The sequence below is a fragment of the Pristis pectinata genome, chromosome 1 (genome assembly GCF_009764475.1).
Source record: "Pristis pectinata isolate sPriPec2 chromosome 1, sPriPec2.1.pri, whole genome shotgun sequence".
Taxonomy (NCBI): domain Eukaryota; kingdom Metazoa; phylum Chordata; class Chondrichthyes; order Rhinopristiformes; family Pristidae; genus Pristis; species Pristis pectinata.
In genome coordinates, this window is record NC_067405.1 from 139,037,027 (window position 1) to 139,049,627 (window position 12,601).

Below are 12,601 nucleotides of genomic sequence, written 5' to 3' on the forward strand. Positions count from 1 at the left end.
ATAGTATAAAATTGAAACTCCCATCAGATTCAATCATGTAATACTATTGGGCTTTTTTATACATGTCACTTTATCAAAGTTACCATCAGTTAGACACAATTCCTCTTTGTAAATAAAAGGGCAACCATTACAATTAGATGGGGCAATGTGGATGGAAAACCTGCAAAATGAGGACAGATAGAGATCGCAGAAACTGTGCATGGATGGAGTATGAACGGATAAACCCTTCTGTATTTTCTCATCAGATTTTAAGGCCTAAAATATGAGAAGAAATATTGTAAAATAGAGAGCTGAGGCTATGGACCTTCCACCATAAAATCTCCAGGAAAGGGCTGAAGGACTACAGGGTCTCTGCCACATCAGTCCTGACCAATTTCTGTTCATTTGTCTTCACGAAGTAATCTTGAGGATAAGAGGACGGCTGGATGCCTCCTTCTCTTTTCACTGTCTGACTCGACTGGGAAACTCTGTCCGACTTCCAGCACCTGCCTCACAGTCATGTTCACCCTGGAGGTCTCCAGGTACTTAGCACAGGCTTCCCAGTCACCTTCGTCACTGTGCTGGTTGTTGCTGGTTGTTGTGTGTTCCAAACAGCTGGGGAGTCGCCCTCCTTCCAGGTTAGGGACGATCCGGGGCACTGCATGATACAGAAGACGGCTGCTGCCTGACATAATCATGATGTCTCCGCTGTGCATGTACATGGGAAGGGGAGGATCCTGCCTCTTCCGGCCTCCGAGAAGGAACACAGCTGATTGACCAAAGCTGGAGGATGGAGATGGAAATGGGGGAAGGACGGAGAAAGAGGGAGAGGGGAGAGAAGAGAGAGAGCAGGAGAGAGGGAGAGGAAGAGGGAAAGGAGGGAGAAAAGAGGAGAGAGAGAGCGTGAAAGAAAAAAAAAGCTGTATTTTAGCAATTTCAGTTATTTTCAACCTGCCAATTTTCTCCATTTAACCCCTTTGAGGCATGACTTCATAGATGCTGATCATACTTTGGCGACTCATCAAACATAATGCTCGAGTGTCTGAAGACCACGGGGATGTGGGATGTCACAGCTGATGCACTGCCTAATGCCACCTGGCAATGGACAAAGTAACCTGGCTTAGACCAAGGACTAGAACTAGACTTGACAGTGTAGATGTGGTTGAGATAATGTTTATGCAGAGCTAATGATGGAAGGACTGTCAAGAGAGAACAGAAAATGAGGCGACCAAGTAGGTAGATGGAATATGGTTGGTAGCGGCTTGAGGAACGTTGCAGAGGTGGAGGTAAATAGTCCATGTGGTGGAGAGGATAGAAGATCCAGAATTCACTCAAGTGTCAAAGATAACACCAAGGTCACAACTGTCTCATTCAGCAAAAGTTAACAGGGGAAAGGACCCAGTTGTCGCAATGCAGAAGTGGCCTACAGTGCACTCACAACAGATAATCATTACATTGACTTCACCTCGCACAGAATCAACAGAAAACCCAAATATTACGGTCTTGAAATAAACATCATATACCATTACTCTTCCCTATTTATTATAATATTGCATTGAAAATCTGATCCAAGACTTTGGATTTTCATTTTACATTCAGAATGGCAATGTAATGGCAGTGTGACTATATTAGCAGGTTTGCTTCTCATGAAGCATCAATAGCTTTCTTTAGCCTGAAGCATTCCTACACAGTGGTTGACATTATAATCTTGAATGTCGATAATACAAAACTTCGGGAGGAACATTACAATAGAACTTGAGCACATACCCGTGATCTTCCCCCCTCAGGGAACAGCTATAGCAAAGATTCTCCTGTTATACTGTGTGTGACACCTACTACCTGGTAAAGAACTTCAGAGTGGCACTGCCAGAAATCCAAGATTGTCAACCACTGACAGATAGAAATTGTGCAATAGTGGAAGAATATGCAATTTGTAGAAATAAATGGCCAGTGTTTTGCAAATTGGTGGAATTACTTCACATGTTGTTTGTTTTGCTCGCTCCCTCCTTTCACCTAACAATTCCCTGCAGTCTGCAGAGCTGTTAAATAAAGACTATGTGTTTTGTAATTGTTGCTGAGGAAAGAGTTTTAGATTGTCTGTTCAATTGAAGTTAGCGTATGCAAACTTTTCTCCTTTCAAATGTCAAGTCTGTGTTCGTTGTGATGTGGAGTAAGGGCATTTCGACCTTAAAAGAAGAGGCCCTTTTCCGTGGAGACACAAGAGAATGCAGATGCTGGAACCCGGAGCAAAAAACAAACCTGTTGCAGGAACTCAGCAGGTCAAGCAGCATCAGTCGAGGTAAAGGGATGGTTGCAGTTGCAGGTCGAGACCGTAATGCATCAGATTGAGAGTACAGAGGGAAGATAGCCGGTATAAAGAGGTGAAGAGTGAGGGGTGAGATGGGGGCTGTTAGGTGATAAGTGGAATCTGGTAAGGTGGAGGGTGATGGGCAGGTGGAACTGGGAGGGGGAGGTGGGGGGGGGTTTAAAGACAAAGTCTGGTGAGTGATAGATGGTGAAAGGAGCGAGAAATCCTTTTCTCTGCTACTGATCAAGTCTGGTGTGATGGAAAGCAAGCTGAAATGTTGAAATAAGGCTATTGGTTTGATGCACTGGCAACAGAGGACCAAAATATTCAGTAAGCAATAATATCTTCAGAAACCATGAAAGCAAAACCACTGAAATCAAAGAACAAAACATCGCATCATGCCAGCTCTTTGAAAGATCTATAAGCAGACAATGCTGAAAACACTCAGCAAGTCAAGCAGTATCTGTGGAAGGAGAAACAGAGTTAATGTTTCAGTTGGAGACCCAGGTCCAATGAAGGGTTTGAACATGAATCATTAACTTTTTTTTAATTCACTGATACTGCCCGATTTGCTGAGTGTTTCCAGCATTTTCTATTTTTATTTCAGATTTCCAGCACCTGCAGTTTTTTTGATTTTCATTGTAATGTGTGTAACTGACTGTCTGTCCCAGTCAATTCGCCCAATCTCCAGCTTTTTCCATATAATCCAGTAAATTTTCCCTCTTCATGCATTTATCAATTCTTTTTCAAAATATTATTCCATCATCCTTTCACATAATTTCCTGATCATAAACAAATGTAAAATAAATTCCTCTACATTTCTTCCCTGATTCTATTGACAGTCACATTAAACCACAATCTTCTGATTACCAACCCTTTGCCACTCAAAACATTACCCAACACCGGCCATGAAGATCAGTAGAGGCATTAAAAAGTGGCATTTTGTTCACTTTTCTTTACCTGAATGGACAAGAGGGGTTTGGAGTAGTCCATCTCAGATTCATCCACATGAATACCCAGTGAAGAGTCAAAATGATAATAATTCAATATCCCTGCTTCTGCCTTAAACTGGTGGAAGCCACAAGCTGCTGCAACCCTGCTCTGACAGGTATGCGAGGTCTACAGGAAATGTTGTATAGTGATCGGGTGAATATTTCTGCAAATGAAATGCCCAAAGATAGTCAATGCACCCATAGCAAAGAACCCTTTAAAAAGCATGAGCACTGGCTGTTGAAAGATACGACCATTAAAGGTTTCACATTCAAACTAATGTGTACTGGACGTGTGAGTTTCACAAGTTTTGTTATTTTCTTAACTTCAACTTAAGGTTTGAAAGGCGCTTTTAATACCGACAAGATGCTAATGGATCACTTCCATATATCACTGTACTCAATGGTACTGATGGAGCCAGTATTGAGCCAATGGGCTAAATGACTTCCTTTTGTGTCATAATAAGTAAAATGCTTTGCGTTAATTAAAATATATGTGTTGCTATGAATATGTGCATCCCATGCAATTGATAAGCATTCCATTCCATTCCTAACTTGAGCCTCATAACTGGTGGAGAGGCTTTGAATGCCTATCCTATCTAGAATCATGGAGTTACACAGTAAGGAAACAGGCCATTTGGCCCAATTCATTTGTGCTGACCAAGGTGCCTTCCTGAGCTAGTCCAATCTGCCTGCATTTTACCTATATTGCTCTAAACCTTTCCTATCCACAAACCCATCCAAACATCTTGTAAACATAATTGAACCCACCTCTACCACTTCCTCGGGCAGCTCATTCCATTACCACCCTCTGTGTGAAAAACGTGCCTCTCAGGACCCCTTTAAATATTTCCCCTCCTACCTTAAACCGAAGCCCTCTCGTTTTAGACTCCCCTACCCTGGGGAAAAGACTGTGATCATTCAGCTTATCTATGCTGAATGATCTCACCCCTCAGTCTCCTACACTCCAGGGAAAACAGTCCAGCCTATCCAGTGTCTCCTTATAACTCAAGCCCCTATGCCCCAGCAACATCCCTGTGAAGCAACACACAAAGGTGCTGGAGGAACTCAGTGGGTCAGACAGAATCTGTGGAGGGAAATGGACAGTCGATGTTTTGGGTTGAGACTCTTTATCAGGACTGGAAAGAAAGAGGGGAGATAGTCATTATAAAAGGGTGGGGGGAGGGGGTGAAGCAAGAGCTGGCGGATGGTAGGTGGATCCAAGTGAGGGGGGGGGGTGATAGGCAGGTGAGGGAAGGGGGAGAGTGGGAATGATGTAAGAAGCTGGGAGGTGATAGGTGGAAGAGACCCAAGGGCTGAAGAGGATGGAATCTGATAGGAGAGGACAGTGGACCATGGAACAGAATAAAGGGAAGGAGGTGGGAGGGGAACCAGTGGGAGGAGTGTGTGGGTGATGGGTAGATGGAGAGGCTGGGGGTGGGGGAGGGGAAAGAGATAGGGTGATGGGGGCTGGTGCGATCAGGAAAAGAAGGGACAGAGAGGTGTGGTTATTAGAGTAAATTGATGCCATCAGGTTGGAGACTACCAAGGAGGGATGTGAAGTGCCGTTTCCTCTAATCTTGTGTTTAGCCTTAACTTGGCAGTGGAGGAGGCCATGGACAGGCATGTCAGTGTGGGTATGGGAAGTGGAATTAAAATGGCTGGCCATCACGAGATCCCAGCTGCTACGGCAGACAGAGTGAAGGTGTTTGATGAAGCAATCCCCCGATCTGTGTCGGGTCTCACTGATGTAGAGGAGGCTGCACCGGGAGCGCCCGATGCAATAAATGACACTAATGGATTCACATGTGAAGGACTGCCTCACCAGGAAGGATTGTTTAGGACCCTGAATGGTGGTGAGTGAGGAGGTGTGAATCCTTGTGAATTTTTTCTGCACTCTCCCTAGCTTAATCACATCCTTCTTATAGCTAGGCAACCAGAACTGCGCACATTACTCCAAGTGCAGTCTCACCAATGATTTGTACACCTGTAATATGATGTCCCGACTCTTGTGCTCAATGTTCTGACGTGAGCGAGCCAAATGCCTTCTTTACCATCCTGTCTACCCGTGTCACCACTTTCAGGGAACTACATATATACCTGCGCCCCTAGGTCTCCCTGTTCTACAACACACTCCAGGGCCCTGCTACTTACTATGTAAGTCCTGCTCTGGTTTAACTTCCCAAAATGCAACACTTTGCACTAGTCTCAGTTAAATTCCATCTGCCATTCCTTTCCAAGATGATCTTGATCCTGCTGTAATCTTAGAGAACCTTCTTCACTGTCCACTACACACTTAAGTGTTATCTACAAACTTAGTAACCATGCCACCTAGGTTCTCATCCCAATTGTTAATATACAGTATATCACAAACAAGTCAAGATGCCTTCCTGAGCTAGGCTCATGTGCCTGCATTTGGCTCATATCCCCCATTCACAGTCATGTACCTGTCTAAATGCCTTTTAAGTGTTGTAATTGCACCCACTTCCACTTCCTCTTGCAGCGTGTTCCATATATCCACCACCCTCTGTGCGGAAAAACCTTCCCCTCAGGTCCCTTTTAAATCTTTCCTCTCTCACCTTAAACCAATGTCCTCTCATTTTAGACTCCCTTACTCTGGGATAAGGTGACCATCCACCTTATCTATCATGAGCTTCCATGTCTTTCTCCACAGTAAATACATAAGGGAAGTATTCACATTAGACTTTATCCATTTCCTGTGGCTGCACACATAGATGACCACACTGATCCTTAAGGGGATTTACTCTCTCCCTAGCTATCCTTTTGCTCTTAATATACTTATAGAAACTTTTAGGATCCTCCTTTATATTGTCTGCCAGGGATATCTCATGGCTCCTTTTTGCCTTCCTAATTTCCTTCTTAAAGGTACTCTTATAATGCTTTACACTCCTCAAGGGAATGGCTTGCACCCAGCTGCCTGTACCTGACATATGCCTCCTTCTTTTTCCTGCCCAGACCCTCATAGGCTAAGATAGAGGAAGACACCAAGCATCTAGGATAACAGTGCAGGGTAGTGCAAGAACATTTGCAGAGGGAGAAGAAAAAAAAAATCACTTGTATTGCCAAGACTGCTGGATAAGTTTGTGAGCAGGTGCAGTCACTGAGCAAGGGCTCCTCCTCCGTGAATGAAGTGGATTCCCAGAGGTACTAGCTAACTTTGCTGTCTGTCCACTCTTCTGACAAGTTAGTGCAAAGCTGACAAGAGGCTAGGAGCAGGTCACCAGTTCCTCCTTTGGATGGGGAGGAAATCACAAAATGGAACCTGATAAGAAGGATCTTTGCTTGAAAATGTACAGATACAGAACAGATGTTTTCTTAAAATGCTTTTTCAGTCACAGAGAAAAGTTACCTTTGTTTCCCAGTTGTAATGATATCCTAAGGTAACCCATCGCAGTTTCTCTAGCAAGCTTTTGGCCTCTCGTTTACCAGGGGTTTTTAGCCTAGCAAAGAAAAAAGATTGTGAAATTCCATTAAAAACTGCACTTTCATTTATTCCCCTGCCCTCACATTCCTTTGGGGTACACACCACTTCTATCTAGCAACCTTCATCTGAGGATTTCTGCTCTAATAATATCAGTTTGGGACAGTATATCACTGAAGTACATCCTGACAGTCTTCAACCTCTTCATTGCTCATGAGATATGGTGGCTCATATCCATACGGTACTGTTACTAGCAGTGTGGACAAGGATGGACTAGAAACTCACCCAAGCAAATAAAACAAGTGGGTAGTGATTGGCAGCTCAGGGATTTGAATCGCACAACAGTGAGAGTACAGGCTTCATGCTCCCGGCAGTCAGACACCTTGAAACTGAAGGTTTTTTAGTTTTCAGGAGTCATACTTTACCAATGCTGCCTGTCTCTGATGTTGGGGTAGGCCGTACGACTATTTTAAAATATATAAAGTCCACAAGTATTGTTTCTGGTTCAAAGAAAGAAAACCAAAAATTAAAAAGTGCCCTTTAGCTCTACAAGACATGATAAGGTGGCCTTTCAATAAAGGTTAATAATTTCATAATAATCTTTCTAAAAAAAAAGACTTGAATAGGAAGAGAAAGAAAAAAGGTTTGCAATTCTGCAAGGAAAGGTTTGATGCCTTTCAAATGAAACCAACTAAAGAAAAAAACAACAATTTTCTTCATGCTGATGTAAGACTCTGGTGCAATTCCTCTCAATACTGATTGGCAGAAGGAAAGGTGGAGCCCAAGTATATTACAAGGTTCTGTCATAATGGGCAAACAAAAGACACTGCAGCTGTACTGAATTTTCTTTTGAAATTTGCATCCATGAAATTTGTGGCGGGGGTGGGATGATGGGGTTGGGGGAGAATGGAGGTGCAAGCAAAGGATTGCATAATGTTCTCTGTCACAAAATCAGAATGAATTTAACTTTATTGATTAGGAAGTGAAATTTAAGCAGGTGATTCCAGTCCTGCATCTCAATAACAATCTACATTTATATAGCACCTCTGACATCACAGCATGTCTTGAGGCAATCAAATAGAAAAATGACAAATTCTATTCAACTTTAACAACCCAGCTTCAGGAACTGCTGGCATTTATAAAGTTCTTGACTTTCTGGCCAGCCTGCATGACTATTTGAGTAACTATTCAATTCCAGATCCGCCTTTTCAATTTCACTTTATGGACTTGCTCAGAATGTTTAAAATGAATTTACATATGGGCAGCAAGTTCAGAAAATAAAAGAACATTTGGTTCTTACATTACATTCAGATCACTGAGGAATGATTACCTATGTGATAATCAGTATCACTGTCTCTTATAGCTGCTGGTGCATTCATGGGACACATTTTAAAATTAGGGCTTCATTTTCCATACATTCCTTCAATGTTAATTAGTAGCCGATATAATTTAAACTGCCATCAAATAGTTCTAGTCAGATGTGTTAACTCATTTGTGGCTTTTAACACAAAATGCATTATGTTCATTCAGACAATGTCAATTTTATAAATGCTCCCTCAAAGATAAATGAGAATGATAACACTAGAAAACCAGAATACTCAGTGGGATGGACCCAGCATCTGTGAAGAGAGAAATAGAGTTCTGATGAAATGTCATCAACCTGAAACATTAACTTTATTTTTCTCTCCAGAGAAGCTGTCTGACCACCCGTATTAGATTTCCAGCATGTGCAGTATTTTGCTTTCATAGTACTGAAAATGAAGCTGTTATCCAGCAAAATAGAGCCCAGTGATATAACCACATCAATCTAACCTGTACACCTTTTGAATGCAGCGACACAGCTTGACACAAAAAAAGTTGTTTTTTTTAGTCTCTTCTGGAACATGACTGAGCTAGGTTTTAGCAGTGCGAGTGCAAGACTCTTGTAAGAGTGCAGAGTGTCAGCTCTTTTGATATCTGATATGGATGGTGGGCAGCCTTATTTTCAAAACAAGCCTCTTTTATACCTGCATTTGCTTTCTTCCAATAGGAGATTCGATAGCCGAATTTACCAAAGTTTACTTTAGAGTACATGTATAGTAAGGTTTTATAGTATAATAACAAAGTGATGATGAGAATCTGGAATGTTTATACAGGATGTAGTGTAATAAATTAGTATGGAAGCCACACCGTAGTGTTTATGTGTAAATTTAGCAAGTTCCAAATTTGACGTGCAATAATCTTTACCAGAAGGGGAAATTTCAGAAGTAACAGAAGTTACATTAGGATATAATGTACATTAGAGAGTAAAAGCCCATTTCTTTTCATCAGGGTTCATAAGCTTTTTAGCCCCAGGCAGTTCAAGGAATAGGAGGACAAACATTTTTAACTGCAAGCAGACACTGCAGTTGTGCAGTTATATGTCACGCTTAAAAGTCAATGCAAAAATATCCTCATCATCTTTATCCATAAATGACTGAAAAATGGCTTTTCCGTTTAGCAATAGGATTGATCAATCTGTTTTTAAGTGCTGAAAATTGAACACCTCTTGAGTTGCATATATTACACTGCAGTAATTTGATCAAGACACTCAACCAGCCATGGAACCAAAGTACTAAATGTTTCAGAAATAGGCAGAATTGGAGGAACAACAATAAAATAAATGCTAGTACCAGAAACAAATTTGTCCCTTTTCAGATGCCAGTGGAGCAGTTGTGTGCTTTCAATACGCTATTTTTGTTTCCCAGTCATAGGACATAGATTCAGCAAACAGATTCCGCCTGTGATGAGTTTTTCAGATCTCCAACATGTTTAGCTGAATGCTGAGTAATCAGGGTGTAGCTTTATTTGGAGTCAGCTGGGTGTATAAGCCTTGAAAAAACAGTAGGATTGTTGAATAATTTCATGGCTGTGCTTTAATCTATGTAGAGGATTTTCTTTTTGGAGATGTGCTCATCTCTCAAGGTGTGTTGTAGGAAATGTGTGCATATGCCTTGAACCTTTTTAACATTATTTCCTTTTCTTCCCATTATCAATGATGTGCTTCTCCAAATTTAGGGTCCAATTTTCCAATGCCTGCCTCTACCCCTCTCCAGGAATAATTCATTTGCCAGAGTCCTAAATTTCTTTAGCCAGAGGGTGGTGAATCTGTGGAATTCATTGCCACAGACGGCTGAGGAAGCCAAGTCACTGGGTATATCTAACGTGCAGGTTGATAGGTTCTTGATTAATAAGGGCGTCAAAGGTTACGGGGAGAAGGCAGGAGAATGGGGTTGAGAGGGAAAAATAAATCAGCCGTGATCGAATGGCGGAGCAGACTCGATGGGCCAAAATAGCCTAATTCTGCTCCTAGGTCTTATCGTCTTATTTGGGCCTCAAATACTTATTTCAATTCATATAGAACGTGTGTTAGAAATTCTAACCAAAGAATATTACAAGAACACAATGTTAACAGCAGATTAAAGCACAGGTGACATTAGCAACTATGCCCTAAACAACTGGCTGGTGAATTGAAAACAGCATGTGTGCTTTGGCAGAGCCTGCTCTACATAATGCCCACTTTCAACCTCTTCCCCTTTACTGGTTTGATGGATGATCTCTTTCTATTGCTATTTCTCAGTCCTTATGGGGCAAGTTTTTGGTTTCCTAGCTTTCACTTACTACTAGAACAAAGGGGACTTGGGAAATTAACCACAGGGTTATACTTTCTGATATAAAAACAGAGTGTGCTGAAGTTGCCTATTTTCGGGTAACCGATGCATGGACACCTGAAAACAAATAAGACAATACAGTTAAGAATATGGTTCCAGCCTGTTCCGAATATCTTTATTAGGGTTTTCTGTTCCATTGTACAGCTAGTTTCTTGATCATTTAGTACTCTTCTGAATCTTTGATTGGCTCCATGTCACTGGGGGAAAAAACTATTTCCATTTTATACGGCACTGCCACTGAAGGTGAACTTCTCAAAAGTATTCTACAGGAGAATTATCAAACAGTAATTCATAATGAGCTATACCAAGGAGATGGTTGGGGAGATGACCAAAGTTTAGTCAAAATCGTGCCTTTATAAAAGGTAGAGAACACAAAACACTTAGGGGAAGAAATAGTTCCAAAGCTAAGTGGTCCTAGCAGCTAAAGGCCTAGCCGTCAATGGTGGAATGGTTAAATTTGGGGGTGATCAAGAGGTCAGAATTAGTGCAGCATAGTGGGCTGTAGTGTTGGAAGAGAATATAGATATTGAGGCCATGAAACAATTATAAAACTTTAATTTTAAAGTAGAGGCATCACATAATCAGGAGCAGTGGACTCAGATGTGACGGGTGATTAGGACATGGTGCAAGATAGGCAAGGGCAGAGGTTTGGATGACTCTGGTTTATAGAGAGTAGAATAAGGAAAGCCAGCTATAACAGTGTTGGAATAGTGAAATCTTTAGTTAATAAAGGTATGAATGGGGATTTCGGCAGGGTGAATCTGGCAGGAGGGAAATTGGGCTTCTTATTGAGAGTGCTGTAAACAAGGGAAAGTCAAGGCTTTTAACATTCCGAGGCATTTACCTCAGCTGTTCTCTGCTCTGCTCCCAAAGGTCCTTAGTTTCCTCCGGTGACATGTGCAGGTCTAAGTTGCAGACATTTGGTTTCCGAGGGTAGGTTTTCAAACACTGCTTGGCCCAGTAACACTGCCATCCAGGAAGAAAGGGATCCGAAATGAACATGAATCCTAAATAAAGGGTCAGGCAAATGATTTACAGCAAAATATTTTCAAATAACACATTGCGCCGTGGAAATCATGGTTTTGATGGTGATATACATATAGCAGACAGAATGATTTAGAATAGATGAAAAGTCATTGACCTGAAATGCTAACTCTGTTTCTCTCTCCATGGATACCACTGAGTATTTCCACCATTTTCTATATTACATTTTCAGCATCAACATCTTTTGCATATGCAAGCTATATACAACAAGAGCTAACCAAAGCCCAGGAACTACCACTGAATGTACTTCCTCTGGTCTGCCTGTTAATGAATATATTCAAAATGATGGGTGCTCAATAGGTCTTCTGGCAGTAAAATAGTTATAAAACTCTGAGCTAATTTGTAAGAAGATGCGAATACATGTCTTTACAAGACATCAAAGTCTAAGCACAACAGGCGGGCTTCATGAAAAGGTGGATGGTAAGAAACAGCTTTCTTTTTAAAGATAGATCTTTTAAATTTGCCCAGTTTAATGCATACCAAGAGATGTTTTTACTGCATTGTGGTTAACATTACTACAGAAATTTACTGGAGAAGGGCTGGTGCTGAACATTCTCTGCCTTGCTAAATAAACATTGACAAGAAATCTACATTAAGGCAAAGGCAATCTATCCTGGGGAAAGGTCTTTTAATTCTGCTTTTACCCAGTGCATCCATCATACATTCTGTTACCATGTTCTTATTAATAAAATTCAGCTCATGCCCTACTATACAAGTTCACATTCACACTTCTCTCCTGGCATTATGAATTCTGATTTTCACCATCATGCATTAGAAATTCTTCAGATTTAAGAGTGTTCATTGGAGTCTTTCAAGGTTCTGGGGGATCAGAAACTATTTACTGCTTCCAGGCAGCTGCTGCACTTTCTTAGTCTCTGCTAGAGATAAGAGGCCTTTGATTCAGTATTTGTAAAGCAGAATTTTGATGTGAAGAAAAATATACAAAGCATAAGCAGACTTACAAAACCACAAACACATGATCAAAATTAAAAACTCAGCCAATAATTTTTCCTCTTTAGAAAATACAGCACTATTTCACAATTATTCCTTTTAGTGTTTTGAGATCAGATCGGAGTTAAAGGCAAACTCAGTGGTAATAATATTTCAGCTAGAATCCAGGAGAATAAGGAAAGAAAAAGGAGAGCAAGAC

The 12,601-nt window shown here is 41.3% G+C and overlaps 1 protein-coding gene across 1 annotated transcript in view; it reads right to left on the reverse strand.

Moving 5' to 3' along the window:
- Positions 1-12,601, reverse strand: part of alkbh1 (alkB homolog 1, histone H2A dioxygenase) — a 23,419-nt gene continuing 10,818 nt past the window's right edge. Inside the window, 5 exon segments of the mRNA XM_052020270.1 lie at positions 1-765; positions 3,252-3,382; positions 3,384-3,443; positions 6,647-6,737; positions 11,252-11,414. Of these exon segments, the coding sequence (XP_051876230.1) occupies positions 381-765; positions 3,252-3,382; positions 3,384-3,443; positions 6,647-6,737; positions 11,252-11,414 (830 nt within the window). The 3' untranslated portion in view covers positions 1-380.